Genomic DNA, 20,317 nt, shown 5'->3' with positions numbered 1-20,317 from the left:
AAGGGGAGCTGAAACAACACAAATCAAAGAGGAATAAAGAAACAACCTGTGTTTTATTGTTATTATTGTGAGGACCGTATATGCGGCGCGATAATCAACCGTCAGAGAGTGCTGCTGGAGGTGCTGTCGTTGTTGATTCACGCACACACACATGGATTTACAGCTCCGGTGTGCAGCTCAGCACGCAGAGGATCGATATCCCTCCCTGCTCCTTCTCGCGTCGGCTTTTTTAACAAGCGACTGAAGCGTCCTGGGATTTATCATCGCTTCGTTAACGCGGGACTACAGCGGCAGCGAGGTGTCCCCACAACTACCTACCCACCCACCCACCCACCCCTCTTCTCTCACCTGTCCATAACCTGTGTGCGCGTGTTTGTGTGTGTGTGTGGAAGTGTGCGTATTTGTGTGCGTGCGTGAGTGCGTGCATGTCTTTGCTTGTCCGCCAGAGGGAGCGTGGCTTATTCTGCTTGTGTATGCATCCAAGTGCTGTGCCAGCTTTTTACTTAGTGGTGGCTTTTACATACAGTGACTGTGATTGTGAGTATAATGCTTGTGCTTAGTGTTCACGTGTTCAATCTTTGCATGTAGGTAACAGTAATCAAAGGCCAGGCTTTTCTTGTGTGTGTGCGTATACTAGCTTAAGATGCCCTGCCCTCATTTTGCACCACACCCGCTTCCTAGTTCACACCCTTGTGTCATTTGGTCACCTGTTTGACCCGACCCCCTCCTCCTCCCCGCCCCGAACATACTATAGTCAGACACGGAAACTTACAGCATGATGAGTGAGCGTTCTGGTGCGAGCACTCTGGCCGCCATGACGCTGGAGGAGCCGGGGGCTGAACAGGCCTCTCCACGAGCCCCGGGCCCTCTCCGCTGCGGCCCCTGTGCTGTGTGGCCTCGCCAGCAGACCTGGCTGTGTGCCGTGCCGCTGGTAATGGGCTTCGTGGGACTGGGACTCAGTCTCATGCTGCTGAAATGGATTGTGGTGGGATCTGTCCAAGACTACGTCCCCACGGACTTGGTGGATCCTAAAGGTAGCATTGGACAGGACCCCATATTTCTCTCTAAACCCAGTGCCATGCCCAAAGGGCCCGACATTTCCACAGCCACCACCACTTCAGCTGCCTCTACCACAACATTGGTGTTGACGAGCACGCCGCTAGCTGCGGACGGCACTGCCCCCGCGCCAAGAACTCGAATTGGGCCGCCGGCAAACCACTCGGCCAATGGCAGCACTGCCAACGGGGATGGAAACCACGCCCCGCACCTGCACAATCGCGTCGGGACACGCGTTAGCGGCACCGTGGTTACAACTTCCACCACTCGCGCCACCCGACTCACCCCGCCACCTAGCGGCAAAGAGGTCACCCCTCGCAGCACTGTTAGAAAAGGAAGCGCTGCCGGTAACGGACATAACGGAGCTGCCAACACAAAGCCGGGACAGACTTCCGCCACCGTCCCCACCACAACATCCACTTCAACCACTACGACTGTGAAGGCCACAGCCAAGGTGCAGCCGACCACCTCCCAGCATGTGCCCGCGGTCAAACCCACGTCACGCTGGGGTCACGGGCGCCCGGGTAAGGGCCCAGCCACACGCCCACACCACCGCTTCCGCACGCGTAAGTTCCCTTGTCCAGGTTGGAGATGGATATATGTATATGTGTGTGTGTGTGAGAGAGGTGGAACATGAGATGAGTGTTCCAAAACATGGCTTTTACTGTGAAATCACATTTGTCTGTCACTATAGCTACCAGTTATCAGACGACTATATGCCTGTGTCTACAGAAAAGGAAAAAAAAAATCTCTGGGACTCATGGTCTGTGAAAATAAAGGATTCTCTGTCTATATGGAAAGTGGATACTCCAGCAGCTTAACATTAATCGTGTTCATTAGTGCAGATATCGGTGGATATTCTCAGTATTTTCATCCCTCGTGTCTTTATCTTTTACTTATGCATTAATCCGATAGGAGTCTTACTTCCAGAGGAGTTTTTTTTTCCATCCACACTCTAACTTCCGTAAAGGCAGGGCTTCATTGAGGCGAATGTATTTTGCTTTGTCTCCACTTTAGACGCGGCAGCTTGGTGACATGCGTTGAAACCAAGGCCAGTGATTTATACGATGATAACAAATAACTGGGAGCCGGAGAGGTGCTGAGGTGTGAGCTCTCACCTTCTGTCTAGAGGAATCAGATATAGCAAGGCCACACATCCCATTTAGATGAGAGGATGCTCGGAGCATAGTGTCGCAGGTACTGCTCTCGAACTGCAGGGGGACACCGAGAGAGAAAACGAGAAGGCTCAGTGGAGGAAAATAGATATAGGGATGAAAATAAGGTTGTAGAGGACAAGTGGAAATAGACGAGGCAGGAAATGGTGAAGGGGGGGTGCTTTGAAAATAAAGCTGAAGAGGATGAGAAGAAATGGAAGAGAGCGCGGGAAGCATAACAAAGCAGGAGAATAAGGAGTGGGAGCTATGAGTATAGAGTGTGATGGCAGATGGAGTGGGCTAAGTGAGGAAAAGGCTTGAGGGAGATAGAGGGTATAAAGCAGGGGAGCTGTGAATTTTTGCATATTTAGCATTGTGTAAAGAAGGAAGGCTTCCTGATTATTCATTCCACCAGGGACATGTTTTTAACATCACGGGATACATTTTTCAGACGTAGGCAGTGCAGGAGCCAAGTGTAATTATGAGATATGGCAATGTAGAAAATAGTTTGATAGTTTTTTTTGGGGGGCGGGGGCATTGCCTCTCAAAGTCAGGATGCTCCATTTTGAATTTCCAATATTTTTTTGCAGTTGTGACTTAATAATCTCAGTTACATGATATATTCAGCATAGCTTCTTCTTAGTTCAGGGGTAAACAGGTGATGTGATCCACATGTTGTAGCAACAGTATCCAGTGAATACAGTTTTTTTTTTTTTTTATATATACCAAAGTGCTCTAGAGGGCAATGACACAATATTAATATGAAACTAAAACCTTTTCCCCACATTTCCGGTGGACGATATGTTTGGACAGCATTATTAATATCCTCTCCATTATTTCGCTGGCATTGATTCAACTTGCAAACAGTGATCAAGTGACATCATTTTTTTCTTCCCTCTTTTACCTCGAGGCAAAATGTTTCAACTCAGCCAGATTGGAAGGTAAACCCCATGTACTCCCTTGCACCGTAATGGAGCACAAACCTTTGATTTCCCATTTTCACCCTAATGAGAAAGAACATTATTGATGATCAGGTTGTATTCCATCAGCAGCGCTTTTGGTTTCGTTGGTGACGAAAGTATAGAACGGCACCCATGAGCTGCCGCCTTGCAGCATAATCCACCGCTACAGAGTCAATTACGTCACTCGACATCGAGGCCGACTGAACAGCTGAAAGCTGCCAGAGCGGGCAGCCCCCTTGTGTGAACACCAGGAAGCATCTGTTTGTGCTGTGTACTAAAAAAAGGGCATCACCTTTAAAGCTAAAGCAAAAATAGTAAATCCGCCCTCGGTTAATAATAAAAAACAAACTAATCTTCAAACTGAAAAGAAATGAAAAAGAAATGGTAAACGTGTTTTAAATGTATTTTTTTTTGTTAAATTGGCATAAATCATGAACAATTAAAAACAGACCAGTGACTATATATTTAAATTGAGGCCTAGAATAATGATAATAAGACTTGGATTTACAACAAAAGCCGGCAAGGACCAGCAGAAACAAGCAAACACAAACCTCAGCTCAGCTCTCTTCTTACTGCATTTATAAATGAAATACTTTTTTATTGTGCACAAATGTTGTTCTGGTGCAAAACTGACTCAACTATCATGTATTGCCTCTTTCAGAATTCATGAATTATTTGCATTCCCACAAGTCCCTTAGACACTCGACTTTAGAGCGTATGACTAGAAATGATTGTTAAGTGTTCACTGTGGGCCCCTGCACAGTTATTACTCCATGCTGCTATGTTCTTCTCCCCTCTGCCTCGTGTTGACACTGTTGCCATGGGTTAGCATATTGAAGCATTCTCTTTATTGGATATTACTTGAAGTCTTTTCACGCCACTGGCGGCGGTGCACTTTTTGGCCCTCGTGTACAGCGTTCATGTGTTGAATGATGTGCGTAACTCTAAAACAGCAGACCATGTGGTAAACAAATCATAATGCTATTATTTTAACTTCAAAATTTACATATTCTTATTATCTGTCAACAAGTAAAAGGTTTTATTCTCGGAAGAGCAACATTTTCTTTGTGTTGCTCCAGTGAATTCCGGCAGCACTGCACAATTTCATCATAATGTTTTTGGTTTTTTTTATCACACATTCTATCTCAAAACACATAATTGCATTGTCTTTGCACTGTTCAACATGAAAAACATTTTTGATTATATTGCATTGCAATTAATCGTGCAGCTCTGGACACTCAGTCTGGGATTGTGTTCTCCAGCCAGGACATATGGAGCTCACTGTTGCAGTGCAAAGAGTTGGGGGTTTAAAGTGTAGTGGCACAGAGAAAAAAAAAAAAGGCTCAGCTGATGATGAAATGTTCTGCAAAAGATGGCTTCAGGTGCACTCTTGGGTTTCAGATAATCCCGACTGCACATAGGAGGCATTGACATGATTGTCTCTCCCCAAGCCACATGTTTCTATATTGTTTCTGCTTCTTGGTGAAGACCCAACTGAATCTCCATGTCCTGGAAGAAAGACAAGGCTTGTCATTCGGGGATAATGACTTCTTGTACGCACTCCTTTGTTTTCTTCTTCTGCCTCTCTCTCCCCATTTAGCTGTTGGTTATTGTGTCTGCGCTTGGCGTCATTGTCATTCCTTCGTCTATCCTTGCTTTGCTTTTATGCTTTGTGTCTTCTGTTTCCCGGTAGCTCCTCAGCTCACATTCATGAGCATATGGGTAGATGCGGAACTGGCACACTCGGGAGCACATACACAAGCATTTAGCACTTGTGCATCAGTATTTATGAATCTGTCGTCTACTTTATTTGTCTGAGGCTATCATGTATCCAGCTCTACTCCTTTGCACGCAAGCCCCATTGGCTCAGAAGTAAGGGACAAAGCAGACAAAAGGAGCTGTGCACAGGACATGTCTGTTAGAAAGTCATGGAACGCCGTGTTGGCTCAGGTCCCATCCCATTTTCTCTCTCCTTGCTTGTGAGAAATTGTCCTTAGTTTAGTGTGCTTGTAATTCCCTGCACATCTCACCAGCCTGAGTCCAGACTTGTGAATCTTCAGCCTCATTTAAATGTTTGTTGAGCCATTCAAAGGTTTTTGTGCTCTGCGAGGGATTCTCAGCGGCTGCTTTTTCGCCCGTTTGGGGAAACATCTGAGTCAGTCGGCGGCTTTATGGGTGGGACGCACTCTGGTCATCAGACAGAATACAAGGAAAGTGACACGGCTGTCAAGGCTGCTGTAAATCAAGCGGCTGAAACAACAGCTATTAAATCAGAACAGTTGTGCACTAAAGGCATTAAATGAGATGAAAAAGTGTTGTTGCTCTTTCCCCTATGGGTTTAATTTATCTGCCGGCTCATTTTTATGTAGTTCTCCATCTAAGAACAGTCTGTTGAGAGGACTTTCTACATGGTCTACTGTGTAGAACATAACTCTTAAGTTTGTCATCACTTATTATTGTAAAATGATTCATTTTAATAGTATGGTAGCTATATCTATCCATTGTTTGCTGCTTTATCCTCAATTTGAGGTTCATGGGGTTCATGTCAGCTCCAGTTCTATATTAAGTTGCACTGGGTTATTAACTAAACCCCCCAATATCCACTAAAATGTCCAATGTATGACATTAAAAAGAGTGTGCCTAATCACTTTATTATACCATCATTTTAGAATACGCCCTCTATATGTACCTTAGGCAAAGCCCTTGCATTATGGAGGCCACAATCTTGCACTGTTAATGAAAAGGCGTTCTGCATAAGAAAAGGATAAGGATAAGGAAACACGGGAGAGTGTCATAGACGTTTTTCCCTTATGTCACATAAAAATGATGACCTGTTTTTTTCCTTGCAAGTCCCTTATAAGTTTTTCCCCCCCAACTGTATATGAAGCTTGCACAATATAGTACTGTAGGAGCAGCGGAGTGTGTAAGGGGGATTAAAAACAAAGATATAAATCCAGTCTCTCTCTCTCTCTCTCTCTGGGGAGGTCAGGGCGCACTTTTACCAGGCTGCCTCTGAGACTCCTCTGTCTCTCTTGAGACATGCTCTGCTTGTTCATTGTGGCTGCATGGCCCAAGCAGGGCCAGTGTGCAGGTGCACTGATTTACAATCCCTGTGTCTTCCTTGTTGGGAGGTGAGCTCTTAATGCCTCACCTTCCATCACCGTGGGCCAAAAGTTATTAAGGAACGTTTCATTTCTGGCTGTTTTTTTTTTTCCTGGTCTTTGCATAATCTGTCGTCATCACACAGCCCTGTTGTTGTTGTTGTTGTTGTTGTTTAACATCGAGAGTCATACATCGTTAGTAAAGTATATCAACGCCACCAATTTTGATTATCAATGGATTGATTCTGTGATTTCTTAAATTTGAATTTGAAGTTACATTTTTACAGCCTTTTCTGCATTTTTCTTTGGATGAAAGACCTAATCAAGAAAAGAATCGACGGATTAATAAATAAGCAAAAATATTTACTGGTTGCAGCCTTAATCGGGTTTTATTTTAGTGGTTTAAAGGAAGCTTCATTTTTTTTCAGCATCCATAAAGTACAGATGGGCATGATTCTATAAATATTCAGAGTAGTCATTATAATAAAAGAAAGTCATAATAAAAAATCAAAAACATAATTAATCTTCGGAAAGAGACACGTACCATATGACTATACTCCCCGGTGAATATCAAAGTATTTAGCTTGAAATGCCCATCCCTACCACAGCGTGCTTATATGAATGTTAAGATGCTACAGTATAGAGTATGTAATTCCACTGATGTGTGCCAGCTGGCTTCAGTCTTCGGACTTCGATGTAGATGTAAATATAATATAAAAAAAAAAACCTTTAATTCCCAGTTTCCAATTTTAATACCGGTGCAACTGAGATTCATCGCATTTCCAAATCACCGTGCAGGTTCCTGCAGTGCTAACCCTAAACATCGAGCCAGCAGAGACACTTGACACTGATGGGCGCCAATTATGAAGCAGGACACATCAGTGTATTCATTGGGGGATGGAGATGGAGCCTGCAGGCAAATTATCCTGGAGTGACAGGCGGCAGAATGCTTTGGAAATTTTGTGGGAATTGATCCCGTGCCCTTTCCATTGCTAGTGCTGTGCTCTTACCCACTGAACCTCAGAGAATCGATGGGGCTGAGAGAGGAGGAGAGCCTCAAGTAAGGAAGACGACGGAACAATTTATCGGGGCAAAGACTGTCAAACCATGAGTGCATCCTCCATACAGTAGGCACTGATCCACCTGCAAGGTAAAGACATAGACGTCAGACTGTTCTTCTGCTTCTATTATTATCCCTCATTTTTATGCAGATTGCCCCCAAGGTATTAACCATATTTGAATTTTTTAAGTATTTCACTTCAGTGCTGTCACCGCAGTGTCTGCATGATGTATTCTAAGCAGAACGGAATTACCAGGCTGTGTAAATTACTAGAGGTTATCAGTGTAATATAGTGTATGTTTGGAACATTGTGGGCATGGAAGATAATGAAGAACACCTATACTACTTTGATATTCATCAGCTATTTTCATAATTAATGAATCAGTTCTTTTTTTAAAAACAAAACAAAGGTTTTTGTCATTGTCTTTTGTCAATTTTATTTGGCATCAACAAGCAGTGTGGGGATGTCCACATTAGGAAATCGACATGACATTTTGTTCAGTATTATTGTCACTATTATACTCGCAAAAAAACGCTGTTAAGCGCATCCTGAGAGGAACAAATGGGGCATTTGCAGGTAGACATGAGCAGCGTGTGAACGGTTTGGACACGTCAAGGTGAAACTGTGACCAGAATGCAGTCCGGTCACACAAGAGACATTTGATCCTTCGGTGGAGCCTCAACACTTCCTCTCAGGGTGTGTACACATCTCCCCTCCTTCAGCGAGATTAGCTGACCCTAACCACAACCACGGCCTCTACCCTTACCCTAACTCTGCCTCTAACTTTAACCTTTAATGACCAAAAGCTAACAAAGCGTGTGACCAAATGTCTCCTGAGGGAATTAAGCTCATGGACTTCTCTCTCTCTCTCTCTCTCGACGCTTTTCAAATTCATCCTCGGGAGAAAAAGAAAACTCCCCCTGCTCTTGTCAAACGCATGGAACGTGATTTATTATTCAACCACTTCGGTCTGAAGTTACAAAATCGGTGTCCATTACGTCCAGCGTAACGTATGCGTATGCGTGCCTATAAGTGAAACTAACAGCATTGTCATCTATATCTGGAGGATGCGTTTGAGTGACAATGGCAGTGACTCTTGGGCAGCAGTCAGGGGAATCATAGAGTGGCTGAGCAGAAGCTTGCCTGCTATAAGTACTGAACTGAGGCCATCTTCGGGCTTCTTAATGTCACTGTGTGATTTATGTAGACAAAATGTCCACCGGGAGGTGGCAGGGAGAGGGAAAGACGGGGTGGGGTTGTGCCGGCTGAAATATTAATGTATGGGAAGAGAAACGTGGAATGTGTGTTGCCGGAAGTGTGAATAATTGATACGGCCTCTCTTTTTATGAAGTGCTTGAGATGTCACATGCTCAGTGGTCTAATGGCAGATACATGGCATAGGGTTTTATTTTTTACGAATGTATAAAAACTGATTATAAACTCATTATAAGTCCATATCTGTAAAACCTTTGGATTCTCGTTCAGCTTTCCTCCCCCGTCTGCTCATCACCGCTCATAATACGGCAAAATAGCCCCCACTCACGGAGATAATGGTTAGTAATAGTCCCACAGAGAAATAAAGGTGTTCTTGCCCTGAGGAAAGAAATGATCCTTATTGAAAGTAAACAGCGAGATGATTATTGTCTCCATGACTCCCCTGCATTGTACCTTTTTAAATGGGAAGAAATGGAGAGAGGAGGGTAATTTTAAATACTGAGTTTATTTTGCATTGATGATATGTGTGTGTGTGTGTGTGTGTGTGCGCGTGTGCGCGTACTCACAAACGCCCTCATTTTAATCACATGCTGTCATGCCTACTTAGCCACAAGGCTACCACAGTGTTTGTTTCTCAGCAGTTGGATACTCAGTATTGGCCTGATTCTCCTCTAACCCTCAAAAGCACCAGGCTGCCATTCAATCCGTCACTCATGCTCGCGTTGGTTCGCTCATTCATCCATGTGTGGAGAACACAGTGACTCGCTGACAGCTCAAGGGGCACAGATAGAGTTGTGCATGTGGCTGTGCAGAGAGGATTACAGTCCATCATATCTGATCTCAGACTGTTAGATCCCAATATTGAATTACGGACCCTGCGGGGTCTCTGGTTCCGTTATCAATTTGCAAACGAATAACGCGGAAAAGGAGAAAGGATGGGGGGCTGGAGGTGGTGGCGCGGGGAGTGGACGCGTCTAAGAGGCAGGTTTTTTTGTGAGATGCTGATGAATCTAATAACAGCCAATTCTTTCTGTCCAAGGGACCACAAGTGGTGACTCAACCACTGTGCCATGTGTAATTTAGGCATTTGAGAGCTTGCTTTATCAGTGGGAAATACATTATGGGCCCATTTTTGAAGGGATTACAGCCGTCATGAATGCCCAAAGCTGTCTTTTAGCACCCTAAAAGAACTTATTGACCCACAGTTACTTCAAAGCAACATTTTAAATGTAAAGTGTGTAGGAATTTGTTATATCTCATGGTGAAACTGCAGATTGAATCAAACGTAGGACTCCGCCTCCCTTTCCCGAGCCTTTAAGAGAACTACGGCAACCTTCACATACAGGAAGGATGATGTTTGTCTGCCTTCGCATAGTAAGCTTCCACTTCCAAAAGTGCAAATGCATGCTTTTGCTGGTTTTGTCCTCGTGGGGCAGCTTTAAAAAGCCACATGGGATTGCCTCTATAAATCAAGGCCCTTGAAGTACATAAAGTACATATAACGGGCTTAATCAAAGGTGAAATAAACCAAATTATTTAGATTTTGAAGCAACTAGACACTTGTACACACTTACCTATGGGTAGTAGGCCTATATTGAATGTCAACACCTTTAAAAGCTTCCACATGAACCTCTAACGAAAATGAATAAGGTTTTTAAAATGTATTTTTTGTTTATTATATAAGGACTAGTGTGTAAGATTTAGTGGCATCTTGCTTTTGCTTAAAGAAAACCCTCTCCCAGTGTAAAGAATGAAAATAACATTTTTTTTATTTCTTTTAATACAGTAATAAAACAGTTTGAGTTTCTTCTGTTTTTTCTTTTTTCATTTTTGCCGAATTTCTACTTGAAAACTCGCTCTTATCTTCTTTGGCATAACAAGCCCCCAGTTGTAACTTGTTATTCAGACAGTGTTGCATCAATCCATCCGAACTTGTCTGCGTCTAAACCTCCATTATTGCAGCAGAGAGGGATATTTAAGTCACGACTTCAAGCTGAGGTAAGCGCAGCATGTGGAACACGATTTCTCACTAGCCCCACTTCGCACGTAGCATCTGGGTTCATGACGAGCCTGCAGGAAACGTGTTGATTTGCGGAGGCTGCAGCAGTTGGATTGATTCACTGCAAATTGTGGCCCGTTGCCACCCCCAGTGACGGGAAATGTGCCACGGTGCCCTGCTTGAGATGGAGAGGCTTGTTGTGGTGCGTGGAGGTGGAGCTGTAGATGGAGGTCACCTCTGTCTCTCTCCCACAATCATTCATGCCTTCTATACTTAGTTTCTCCTTTCTATTCTCTGTATTCTCCTGTCCTCCACTTTGAAGCACCATCTTGCCTCCCTCTTCATTTCTGGTGCTTCTTCATTCATCTCACATTGCTGACAGTGTGAATGTCACCCAATGAGAGGGAGCCTTATCTCCCAAGTGTACTGCAAGAGATGGAAGTATGATTTTTTTCCCTATTAGTCTGTGATCCAAAACTCTAATAGAACATTATCATTTATTTTTTCATATTTCTCTCAAAGTCTTAAAATTGTACTAAGCCTCAAAGACAGAACACGCTTAGTCATTGCTTTTCATTCACATATTTCCACCTCACAGTGGATGTGAAATTGGGTTGACCACATCTGCATTGTGGCATTTTGCATTAGTGACAGTGAGTCACTGCAATCAATAAATACTGTGCCATCTAAAGGAGGCTTTTTTGCCTAAAAGAAGAAATGCAGCCCATTAGGCTAACCACTTTAAATAGCAGACGCTGTCTTCTAGGAGGCTGGAACTATTGACCCCGCAATAAATTATTGACGTGGCTTGGTAATCAACTGCTGTATTAACTCGCAGCTATTTAGATAATCAATAAATCAATGTTTTGTTGTTTTTTTTGTTCCAGCTTTTTCAACTGTATATGTTGTAGTCCATGTGCTCGGCAATGACGGTAAACTCGGTAAACTTTGATTTGTGGACTAAATGAGACATTTGAGGATGTTTGTCATTGTCTGACATTTAAATGACTCCGCACTTAATCTATTTATCTTAAAGGATAGACTGATTAATCTTAATTTAACGCACAGATTTACAGCCAGCATTAGCAGTGATACATTATACTGGAATAAAGGGTAACCAAGTGGCCAAGGAGGAAGTAGCAGGGAAAAGAAAGTATCCCCCTCCAAATGTTTAGCTTTTTAGAGACGTTTTGTGTTCTGCAGTCATGTATGTTTATCTCTGTGTCTTCTAATGTATAGATTATCACAGAATCGCTGTATTGTGATGTTTTCTTTATCATAGGCCAAACATATAGCTCCACACATCATGTGACTGAGTTTGTTTACACCAAAGCCAGGTTCATTTTTTAGACAAAAGGACATTTTCCTTTCCTTGTTAACCAGTTCCGGCGTGTATCTCCTGTCAGGTGGTGACGTGTCTTATCAGCGGTTGTTGGCGTGATCGTCCCGTGCCAGAGTTCACTGTGCACCTTAAATACGCATAGATTGAGCAATATATCACTGACAGTCTGAATTTAACTGACCCTTAGGATGCCCCTGGGTGTTTTTCGTGATTATGGAAACTGCCGGAGCGGCCATTATTCCAGACCTGCAGCATTCTGACATCTATAACTTTCTGATAAACTTCCCCTCGTCCCACTCTGGAGAATGCTTAGACGTTGCAGTGAAAGCAAAATACTCTCATCTTCGCTTGTCCCCGACTTGTCTTGGCATCCTGGGTTACAACGGCTCTATCTGCCGTCTTTACTCTCCGTAAATGCAGCCGGTGACGAGACGAGTTGCCTGACATTTTACCTGGGAAACTGTATATGTCGTCAATATGTCTATGGATAATGGGATGCCGCTTCCTGCCAAAGTTGTGTTTTTATTCCAACCGCTGCATGACCTGGTTGCGTGGTGTATCTTATCACGTGTCTAAAAATTGAAAACCGATTCCTCGAGAGTGAGATTGTTTTTAATGCTGCTATTAAGTGACTTCTATTGTGACACGTAGCAACAACAATCACCGTCTTCACTGTTTCATGCTGCTCAACTCTTGTTCAAAACAAAACCATCATACCATGCAGAAGTGAGTTTTGAAGAACACTGGCTCCAGGTATCATTAGAAATGAACTTTTAAGTGCTTTTGATTGAACATAAAGCTTTAAGTGGCCGAGGTTCAGCCAACAGATCAGACTCAGGGTTGTTTTATGCTTGTCCACTATCAGACAGATCCCCCTCTGTGTATTTCTTAGATCTTGCAAAACTCCTAAACTGTGGAATGGTATCCCAAAGGGTGTTGTGTGGGCAGCCTCAGTGAGACATCTTGAAAGATATCTATTTTTGTTCACTTTTATCTAGTTAACTTGCAATGTGTTCATGCTTTGGTTCCCTTTTCGAATTATTTTACATGCAAGTTGCTTGATCGACCGCTTTACCCCAGCAATTGCTTGATTTTTATGTCATAAACAATGAAGCTACGTTATTTGCACGATGGCTGCCATGTGTAAACATGTTGTTGTGTTGTTACAAGGAGGTAGTTTTATCTTTTTTTTTTAAATCTTTTTTAACAGATTTAATTTGCAATATAATTAATTTTATGTTGGAACATACATTCAAACAATATAAGTCATTAAAACAATTCAAATAAAAAAGATTTGAGGTCGGTCATATAATCATATAATCACACAATATACTACTGCAACTAAGGATTGATCGATTAATCTGACGATTATTTTTTCGATGAATCGATTAATCGTTTGGTCCATAAAATATCAGAGGACCTTAAAAAATGTTGATCGGGTGTTTGTCAAACCTGGAAACGATGCATAAACCCTGCATAATACAGGCCTCTATCTTACAGCCAGCTTATGGCTCACTGTGTGGTTTGAAATCATGGTTTTGATTTGAAAATGATTGCTCAGTCCTACTTTCAACCTGGTGTTAGAGATAAAGCAACACCTTAATTGGGTTTTTGATGTATCTGCTCGCCAGATTATTTGATATAAACTTGAAAGACGGCGGTAATAATCCTTGTGATGCTGCGTAGGAGATGTTATTTCCAAACAGAATGTCACAATCCTCTACTGCACCCAATCTTGGCATTGATGAATAACAGTGAGTGAGATGAAAATGGTACTCCACTGAGGTCCTCTCGTGCTTTGTTTTTCCTGGGGTGTGGTGGGGTTGCAGCCTGTCTCAGGCGGTAATCCATGCATGGTAAAACCTTGTCCATGGGGATAATGTCAACTCACTCCCTAAGATAACAAGACAAAAGCCCTTGCCGGCACTCACTCCACAGTGTGTTTCATATTCCACTAATCTGCCATCTTACATGGGTTTGTTCTATGGATTTTGCTTGATGATTAACACCCATTTCCTGGTTGGTTGCTTTTATCCAAATAAACATGGACAGAAATAATTTCATATCATTGCACCACATTATCTGGTGGTAGGTAGAAGGAGAGAACATACATGGTAAGTGTACACAGTAAGTGGATCAGTAATTGTTATTGGGCAAGTCACCGGGGAGTAAACACATTCATCAGCCTCCATGCTTGCCATTATAAATGATCATTTTAGCTTGGGATGTAAGTGCAGCGGATGTTTTTATTAACTCGTAGTGCATGACGAGTGACACGCAGACTGAGCTAACTTAAGCGGAGTGTTTCTGTAAGTAGCCCGCTGTGCTTCCGAGTTAAATGGAGGAACAAGTTGTCAGTTACAGTATCTCTGCGTTAAAGTGTGACTTTATGCTGCATGTCTTCGCGTGCAAGGGCGCACTGCAGTTCCCGGTGCGGTGTTGAGGATCAAACGATCTTAAAAAGGACATGTGGCAGTGCAGTTGGTGCCCAAAGTGGCCTAAGAGGTCCGTGGTTTTAAAACACTGAATCTTTACAAGACTGAAAGAGCATCCATCACATTCACACTCAGCCCATCAGACAACGCGGTGAATTATATATTGAAAGTTCCCCCTGAACATCCAGGCAGAGACATCTCTCTTGCTGTCTCTTCCTTCCATCTGATGTGTGCTGCATTGAATCATTGATGGGACATCCACAACAACAGTGCTCCTCCCTATAAAACACCTGTCACAGACAGCCTGAAAGGAATAAAACGAGAGCGAGGTGTGGAATGTGTTTTGATCTTTCCAACACTGGGTACGCCGCAGAAATGATGGGGGGGAAAAAAAAAAAAGACAATTGTGTTCACTGCGAAATCTTATATGGCGCCTCCGAGGTGATATTTCAACTATGGCAGCTGTTAAAAGATCAATCTTTTAGTCAAATAACCAAAACGTAGCGGCCTATGCTATTGTCATGTTTTCATGAAGGAACTCCATCGAGGCCTCTTGTGCCTCCTGTTATGTGTCAATACTTACAGAGGAAATGGAACCACCCAGGCCTATCGTGTACTCTTTTTTTTTCAATTTCTTTTCCCCATGACAGCTATTAATGGGATGGAATGATGGGACTCAATGAGACACTGCTGTTGTAGGCACTAATATGCGCTCTTCACTCAGTCTTCAAGTATACTCTTTGATCTCTGCTGGAGTCAGGGATGCTTCAGGGATATGATGGAATATTTTATTGCAGTTGTGGGAAAGCAGTGGTGAGGTTGGCTCACTCAGATGGTTTTACCCTCTCTTCCCCACCTAGTAACCTAAGCTTTAAAGCCTCTGCTCAATACCCGAGTGACTATTTTGCATGTTGGTACTCCGTAACTGTCTTACAAAAGGACTGAGACATGAATTTGTGTAATGTGTGTATTGGAGATGTCCATAATCACAATTTTGGGGCACAATTTCAAACTTGAAACTCAAAAACCTGTTTGAGTTGAAAAGAAACAGCCTAGAAGCATGGTGGACTGTCTTATGTAATTACTGCTTGGTCCACTACAGTGATGGAAATGGGTTATTCTGAGTGGACGGTCATGTGTAAGTGTTATCTTCACAGGAATAGTCTGTCATGTAAGATGCGCGTGTGTGTGTGTGTGCTCACAGAGGCTGGAGTGGGGTTAGTACAGACAAGACCGTGAGTCCAGCCTGTGTGTGTGTGTGTGTGTGTGTGTGTGTGGCATTACAAAGAATAACGAAGATTAAGCTGAGATTGGATAGTAGGGAGAGTGGAGGGTCAATGTATGGGAGTGGGAGTTAAGATAGATGAAGGTGAGGGCAGACAGATTTCCTCTTTTCCCAGAAGTGGAAAGTGTCTTAATTAAAAGAAGCTGCATTTCGCTGAGTGGCCACATTACAGCTCGGTCAGATAAGGGAAAACAAAGACATAGTGCATAATTCATGGTTTTTCAGAGGGTTTTTTGAAAGGTTTTAGTCGGCAGATAAACAGTGGAATAATCCCTACTAACATGTGAACGTGCAGAATCTGTAGGACAATATTTCTGGACGTACAACTGGAACAACAACACGTTATTGTCATGTTTGAGCAGGATTTGGTTGTTGTGCAGGTAAATGATCAATGTGGAGAGCAAAAGAATTGGCAGAATTGCATTGGCAGTTGACTTTTCAATTTGTTAGCAGGTACAGATTATCAAAAAAAACAACAACGAAAAACTCCTCCTGCAGGGAATGCAGGATGTCATCTTGGCCCGGAGATCTGCTGTCGACACAAGAAGCCCCAAAATATTGGCCGTTGCCCCTAGAGGTCACTTCTTGGTTAGACCATAACGCTGATGGTTCAGTGATGGACAGCAGCAGAACATAATCTTCATGGGATTTATGTGGTAAACGTGTGGCCAAATTAAAGAATTTTGACAAAGAACTATTACTGGTCCTCAATCTCAATTCACTCTAAGAGCATTTTCCATCCTATTGTACTCACTTGTGACATCTAAAGTAAAGCATGTAGTATTATAGATTAGTAGAATAGAATAATCACTGTGCTTTATTGCTTTTGTTTTGGGTCACATTCGGGGCACGACCATTAAACACTGTGAAAATAGACATGAACTTGTTCTCTGGTAATCCTCAACAGCTGGTGTGTGTGTGTGTGTGTGTGTGTGTGTATACCATGGATATTCTTTGTGCCCACACATGTATGTGTGTGTAGACAGCAAAGGAGGAGATAACGGGGACAGTTGAGTCCAGCTGTGGATCTGTTGGCCTAGATAAAAGGCGAGATGGGTGCCACCACCTTCATGAGGTGCCAGCAGAACATTTAGAGGAGGTGTTAAAAGCTCTGAGGCTTTGTTGGGCTTGAACATTTGGCAGAGGGAGAAAACTCGGGGACTGCTCCTCGAGAAACGAACTCTTAATGATCAATGGTCAAAACTGACCAACGGCTTGCAGCGTTTGTGTCCTTAAAAGTTAGCAAAACAGCTTTGATGTATCAATGAGGAAAATATGAGTCATTATTTACAGACACAACTTAGGCGAAAAGTACCTTTTTTAATCATTGATTGACTATTTCTTTGAACAATTTTGATTTATTTTATTATTTATTTATTCATTATTTTAGTCTATAACTGTTTCATATTTATCGAACTACATGACATTTTATATATATATATTAATATATATGTATTTTTCAGTCTTATTTCTACATTTTTTCTATTATTAATTCCTTTTCTTAATCTGAATGTGAAACTTACTTATATTTTCAACTATCAGTGATTCTGCTTTACTCATTTAAAATTATTTTGTTCTTATGTTTTATAATATTGTTTTTTAAATGCCCTGTCAGCAGTGACACAGCAAGTTCTCACCACAGGGAAACTATTCCCTGGCTTTTAAATAAGCTGTTAATCCAGTTACCTAAGTAATATGAGCTGAATAAATGTGGAAATGTTTCCTTGAGCAATGACCACAATCTGGTCCATGTCTCTTATATTTGAGTCTGGGGGGGGGGAAAAAAACAAAAACGGTATTGTATTCTATTGCTTTCAAATATGGCCAGACAGCGCCTGCAGTGACCGTTCAGAAGACCTGAGCACATGGCCCACTCCCACACACAAGCACTTCACTGACCATTATGAAAGGAGAGGTGGAGAGCTGGTGCTGGCCAAGAGAGAGAAAGAGGGAGAGGCAGCCAGTCTCTGTCCTTTAGCAGGGAACTCTAGGACAGACAGAGGCTTCTCCAGCCCCCCAGGGAGAGGGAAGACAGATTAATGCAGGCTTTAATATTTCAGATGAAAACGTATTACTGCTCTCTTGCTCTTTCTCTCTGGCTCTGAGGAGTGGCCCTGAATTTCCTCTTGTTCTCTCTCTGTGTGTCCTCCTCTCTGGTTAGACCCCCCCCACCAATCCATCCTCCTCCTCCGCCTCCTCTGCTTCTGTGTCTACTCACTGTGACAGGAAGTGGTGGATCATGAAGAGAAAACTCTAAATTAATGGCGCATCTGTCTCTCTTTGTGCCGGTGCCCTTGGACTGAAAGCTCTCAACCTTGGAGCTGACCTCTCACTCGCCGGCTTTGATAACATGCCTTGTCCTCAGTACGTGTCACCTTGGATGAGATACTTTATTCCCTCCCTTTGTTTACTCATGTCTTTGCTGCGAAATCGTCCTCTGAGAGACGCGGCAGACGGCCGCCGGTGTGATCACCGCTTTTCATTTGATCCAGTTGCGTCTATCGCGGCTTAAGACGAGAGATTCGACATATCATATATTGCAGCTTGCGTATATAGGTCTCCATATGTCTGCTGCGGGTAAATCTAAGAAGATTAGAAGAGACAACCCTGTCCACATGTGTATGATCAGACCAAACAGAGGAGCTCATAAACGTATCTGCACACAGTCTGCGTCATAGGGCAGGTCTCGGGAGATTCATGGACTATGCGCCAACCTTTTAGAGTGATGGGGGAAAAAAAATCTATATCATCTTATTGCCTAACTTAATGACATTGATGTTCATAGATCTTTTTCTAATGCGGTAGTCCATTACAGTTTTGTCAAAACAGATGCTAAAAAGAAAGACTGATGCATCGGTGTATTAAAAGGAGTGGATATGGATACTGATCTGCAGGCTGGAACATTTTTGGAAACAAAGCGTGTGCATTAGTGGCTTTTTTCTGTCGGAGCAGTTAGTGCCCAATTACAGTTTCTTTTTTTGGACATTGTCTGGGCACAGCAACTATACAGCAGGTGTGACAAATCCATTATTTGGTAAAAAAAAAAAAGGTCACGGGAGCTCAGCAGTTCCAGCAAATATGTTCAAGTCTGCGGGGTCCTGCTGGATCTGTGAGCAGCACATCTGCATCATGGAACATCTGGAAATTTGACAACATGTTGAGACTCACACGCAGTGTCGCTCTTCTTGGGAATAGACCTCGCACCTATTTTTTTTTTCACAAAAAGAGCCGAGTGCGGAAATGATTTTTCATGATAGTTTTAATGTCTATGTGTCGTTAACGGGGAGTAAAGGCACCCTGGCATTTCAGCTCGGTGAATCCTTTCATGTTTCTCCAACAAAGCTTTACCCTGGCATATTTGCGGGACTGACAGACGCTGAAGCCTGGTGGCATTAAAACAGATGTCTCCTATATTCAAACTGTTGTCAAATAGATGGACATGATGCTAATCAGCTCAGTATAGCAGTGTTTTGATCTCGTGTGATACGGCATCGTTTCCCTGCTGCACAAAGGAAGTGATTTGTTTTATGTCAAGACAGAGTAAGGCGTGAAGGCTGCAAACCGACTGGAGTATGACTGAAAACAAAGAGGTGCCCACAAAAACTTTCACAAGTAAATACTGCTCAAAAAACCTCGTCCTTCAGCAGCTTGACAGGATAAGCAGTGGTGTATACACAAAAACAGATATAACAGATATATATATATCTACATATATATATGTAGATATATATATATATATATGTATATATATCTACATATATATCTATAAATACATATGTATATATATATATATATATATATATATACATATTAATATTTAGTCATTGCACTACTAATAATTAACAAGTTTTCAAATGAGACATTTTCTGTTGCAGTTCCAGCCGTGGCCACCAAGCCAAACAAGCCAAAACCAATGCAGCCAAGTTTAGTTGTTGTACAAGAAAGAAAGAAAAAAAAAAACAGTGAGCTGGGAGCTGGAAAGACATGTTAGAACCAAGATTGTCTTATTTGAACGCTCTCTCCACACTATCACAGTTAACACCCATCCATTATGTGGCAGCATATGCAGGTCAGGGTCACCAGGACTACACAGCAGGTGGAGAAGCACCTACATGCCATTTTTCAGTGACAATATGAAGGGTTTGTGTAGCCTCTGGTCCTGCACGGAGATGTAGTCCCTGCCGTGTATCTTGGGTCAGACCCCAGACTCCGCTCCGGTACCATCGCCTCGTGGCCCAGTAAACCTCCAGAGGGAAATATCGTGGTTGCCGAGCCAACCCTGACTCTGCAGTGCATTCTCAATCAGGCACCTGGGCAGGCAGGTTCATTCATTCCATCCCCCCCCTCGTTCTTTCTCATGGTTTTCAGTTGATGCATACTATTTAAGATGTCATTCTTCGTCTGCTGCTCCTCTCAGCGCCCGAGGCTGTTCGTCAGGAAGTGATTTCCTCTTCCTCCCCAGTTCCACAGCTGCGTGTCACATGCTTATGAGCTCAGATTTACCCACCTAGGACACAGCGAGACACTTTCTCACTCTCTCTCTCACCCATACATAAAAAAAACACAGGTTCTTGCTCTCTCTGTCTCTTCCTCCCTCCCTCACACACACACACACACACACACACACACACACACACCCTGCACTTTATCTCCCCAGGGTCTCTTGCCTCTTTCCATGCCCAACAGTGTGCTAATGTGCTGGGTTTG

At 42.9% G+C, this 20,317-nt stretch overlaps 1 protein-coding gene across 1 annotated transcript in view; it reads left to right on the top strand.

The window, feature by feature from the left end:
• Window positions 1–311: 311 nt before the first annotated feature.
• nrg3b (neuregulin 3b) overlaps window positions 312–20,317 on the top strand; it is a 251,334-nt gene continuing 231,328 nt past the window's right edge. The window contains exon 1 of the mRNA XM_044014049.1: window positions 312–1,622. Coding sequence (XP_043869984.1) covers window positions 776–1,622 — 847 coding nt within the window. The 5' untranslated portion in view covers window positions 312–775. The remainder of the gene's footprint in view (window positions 1,623–20,317) is intronic.

Source organism: Solea senegalensis, linkage group LG18 (genome assembly GCF_019176455.1).
Source record: "Solea senegalensis isolate Sse05_10M linkage group LG18, IFAPA_SoseM_1, whole genome shotgun sequence".
NCBI lineage: Eukaryota > Metazoa > Chordata > Actinopteri > Pleuronectiformes > Soleidae > Solea > Solea senegalensis.
Note: the sequence above shows the minus strand (reverse complement) of the source record. Positions and strands in the feature narration are given on the sequence as shown.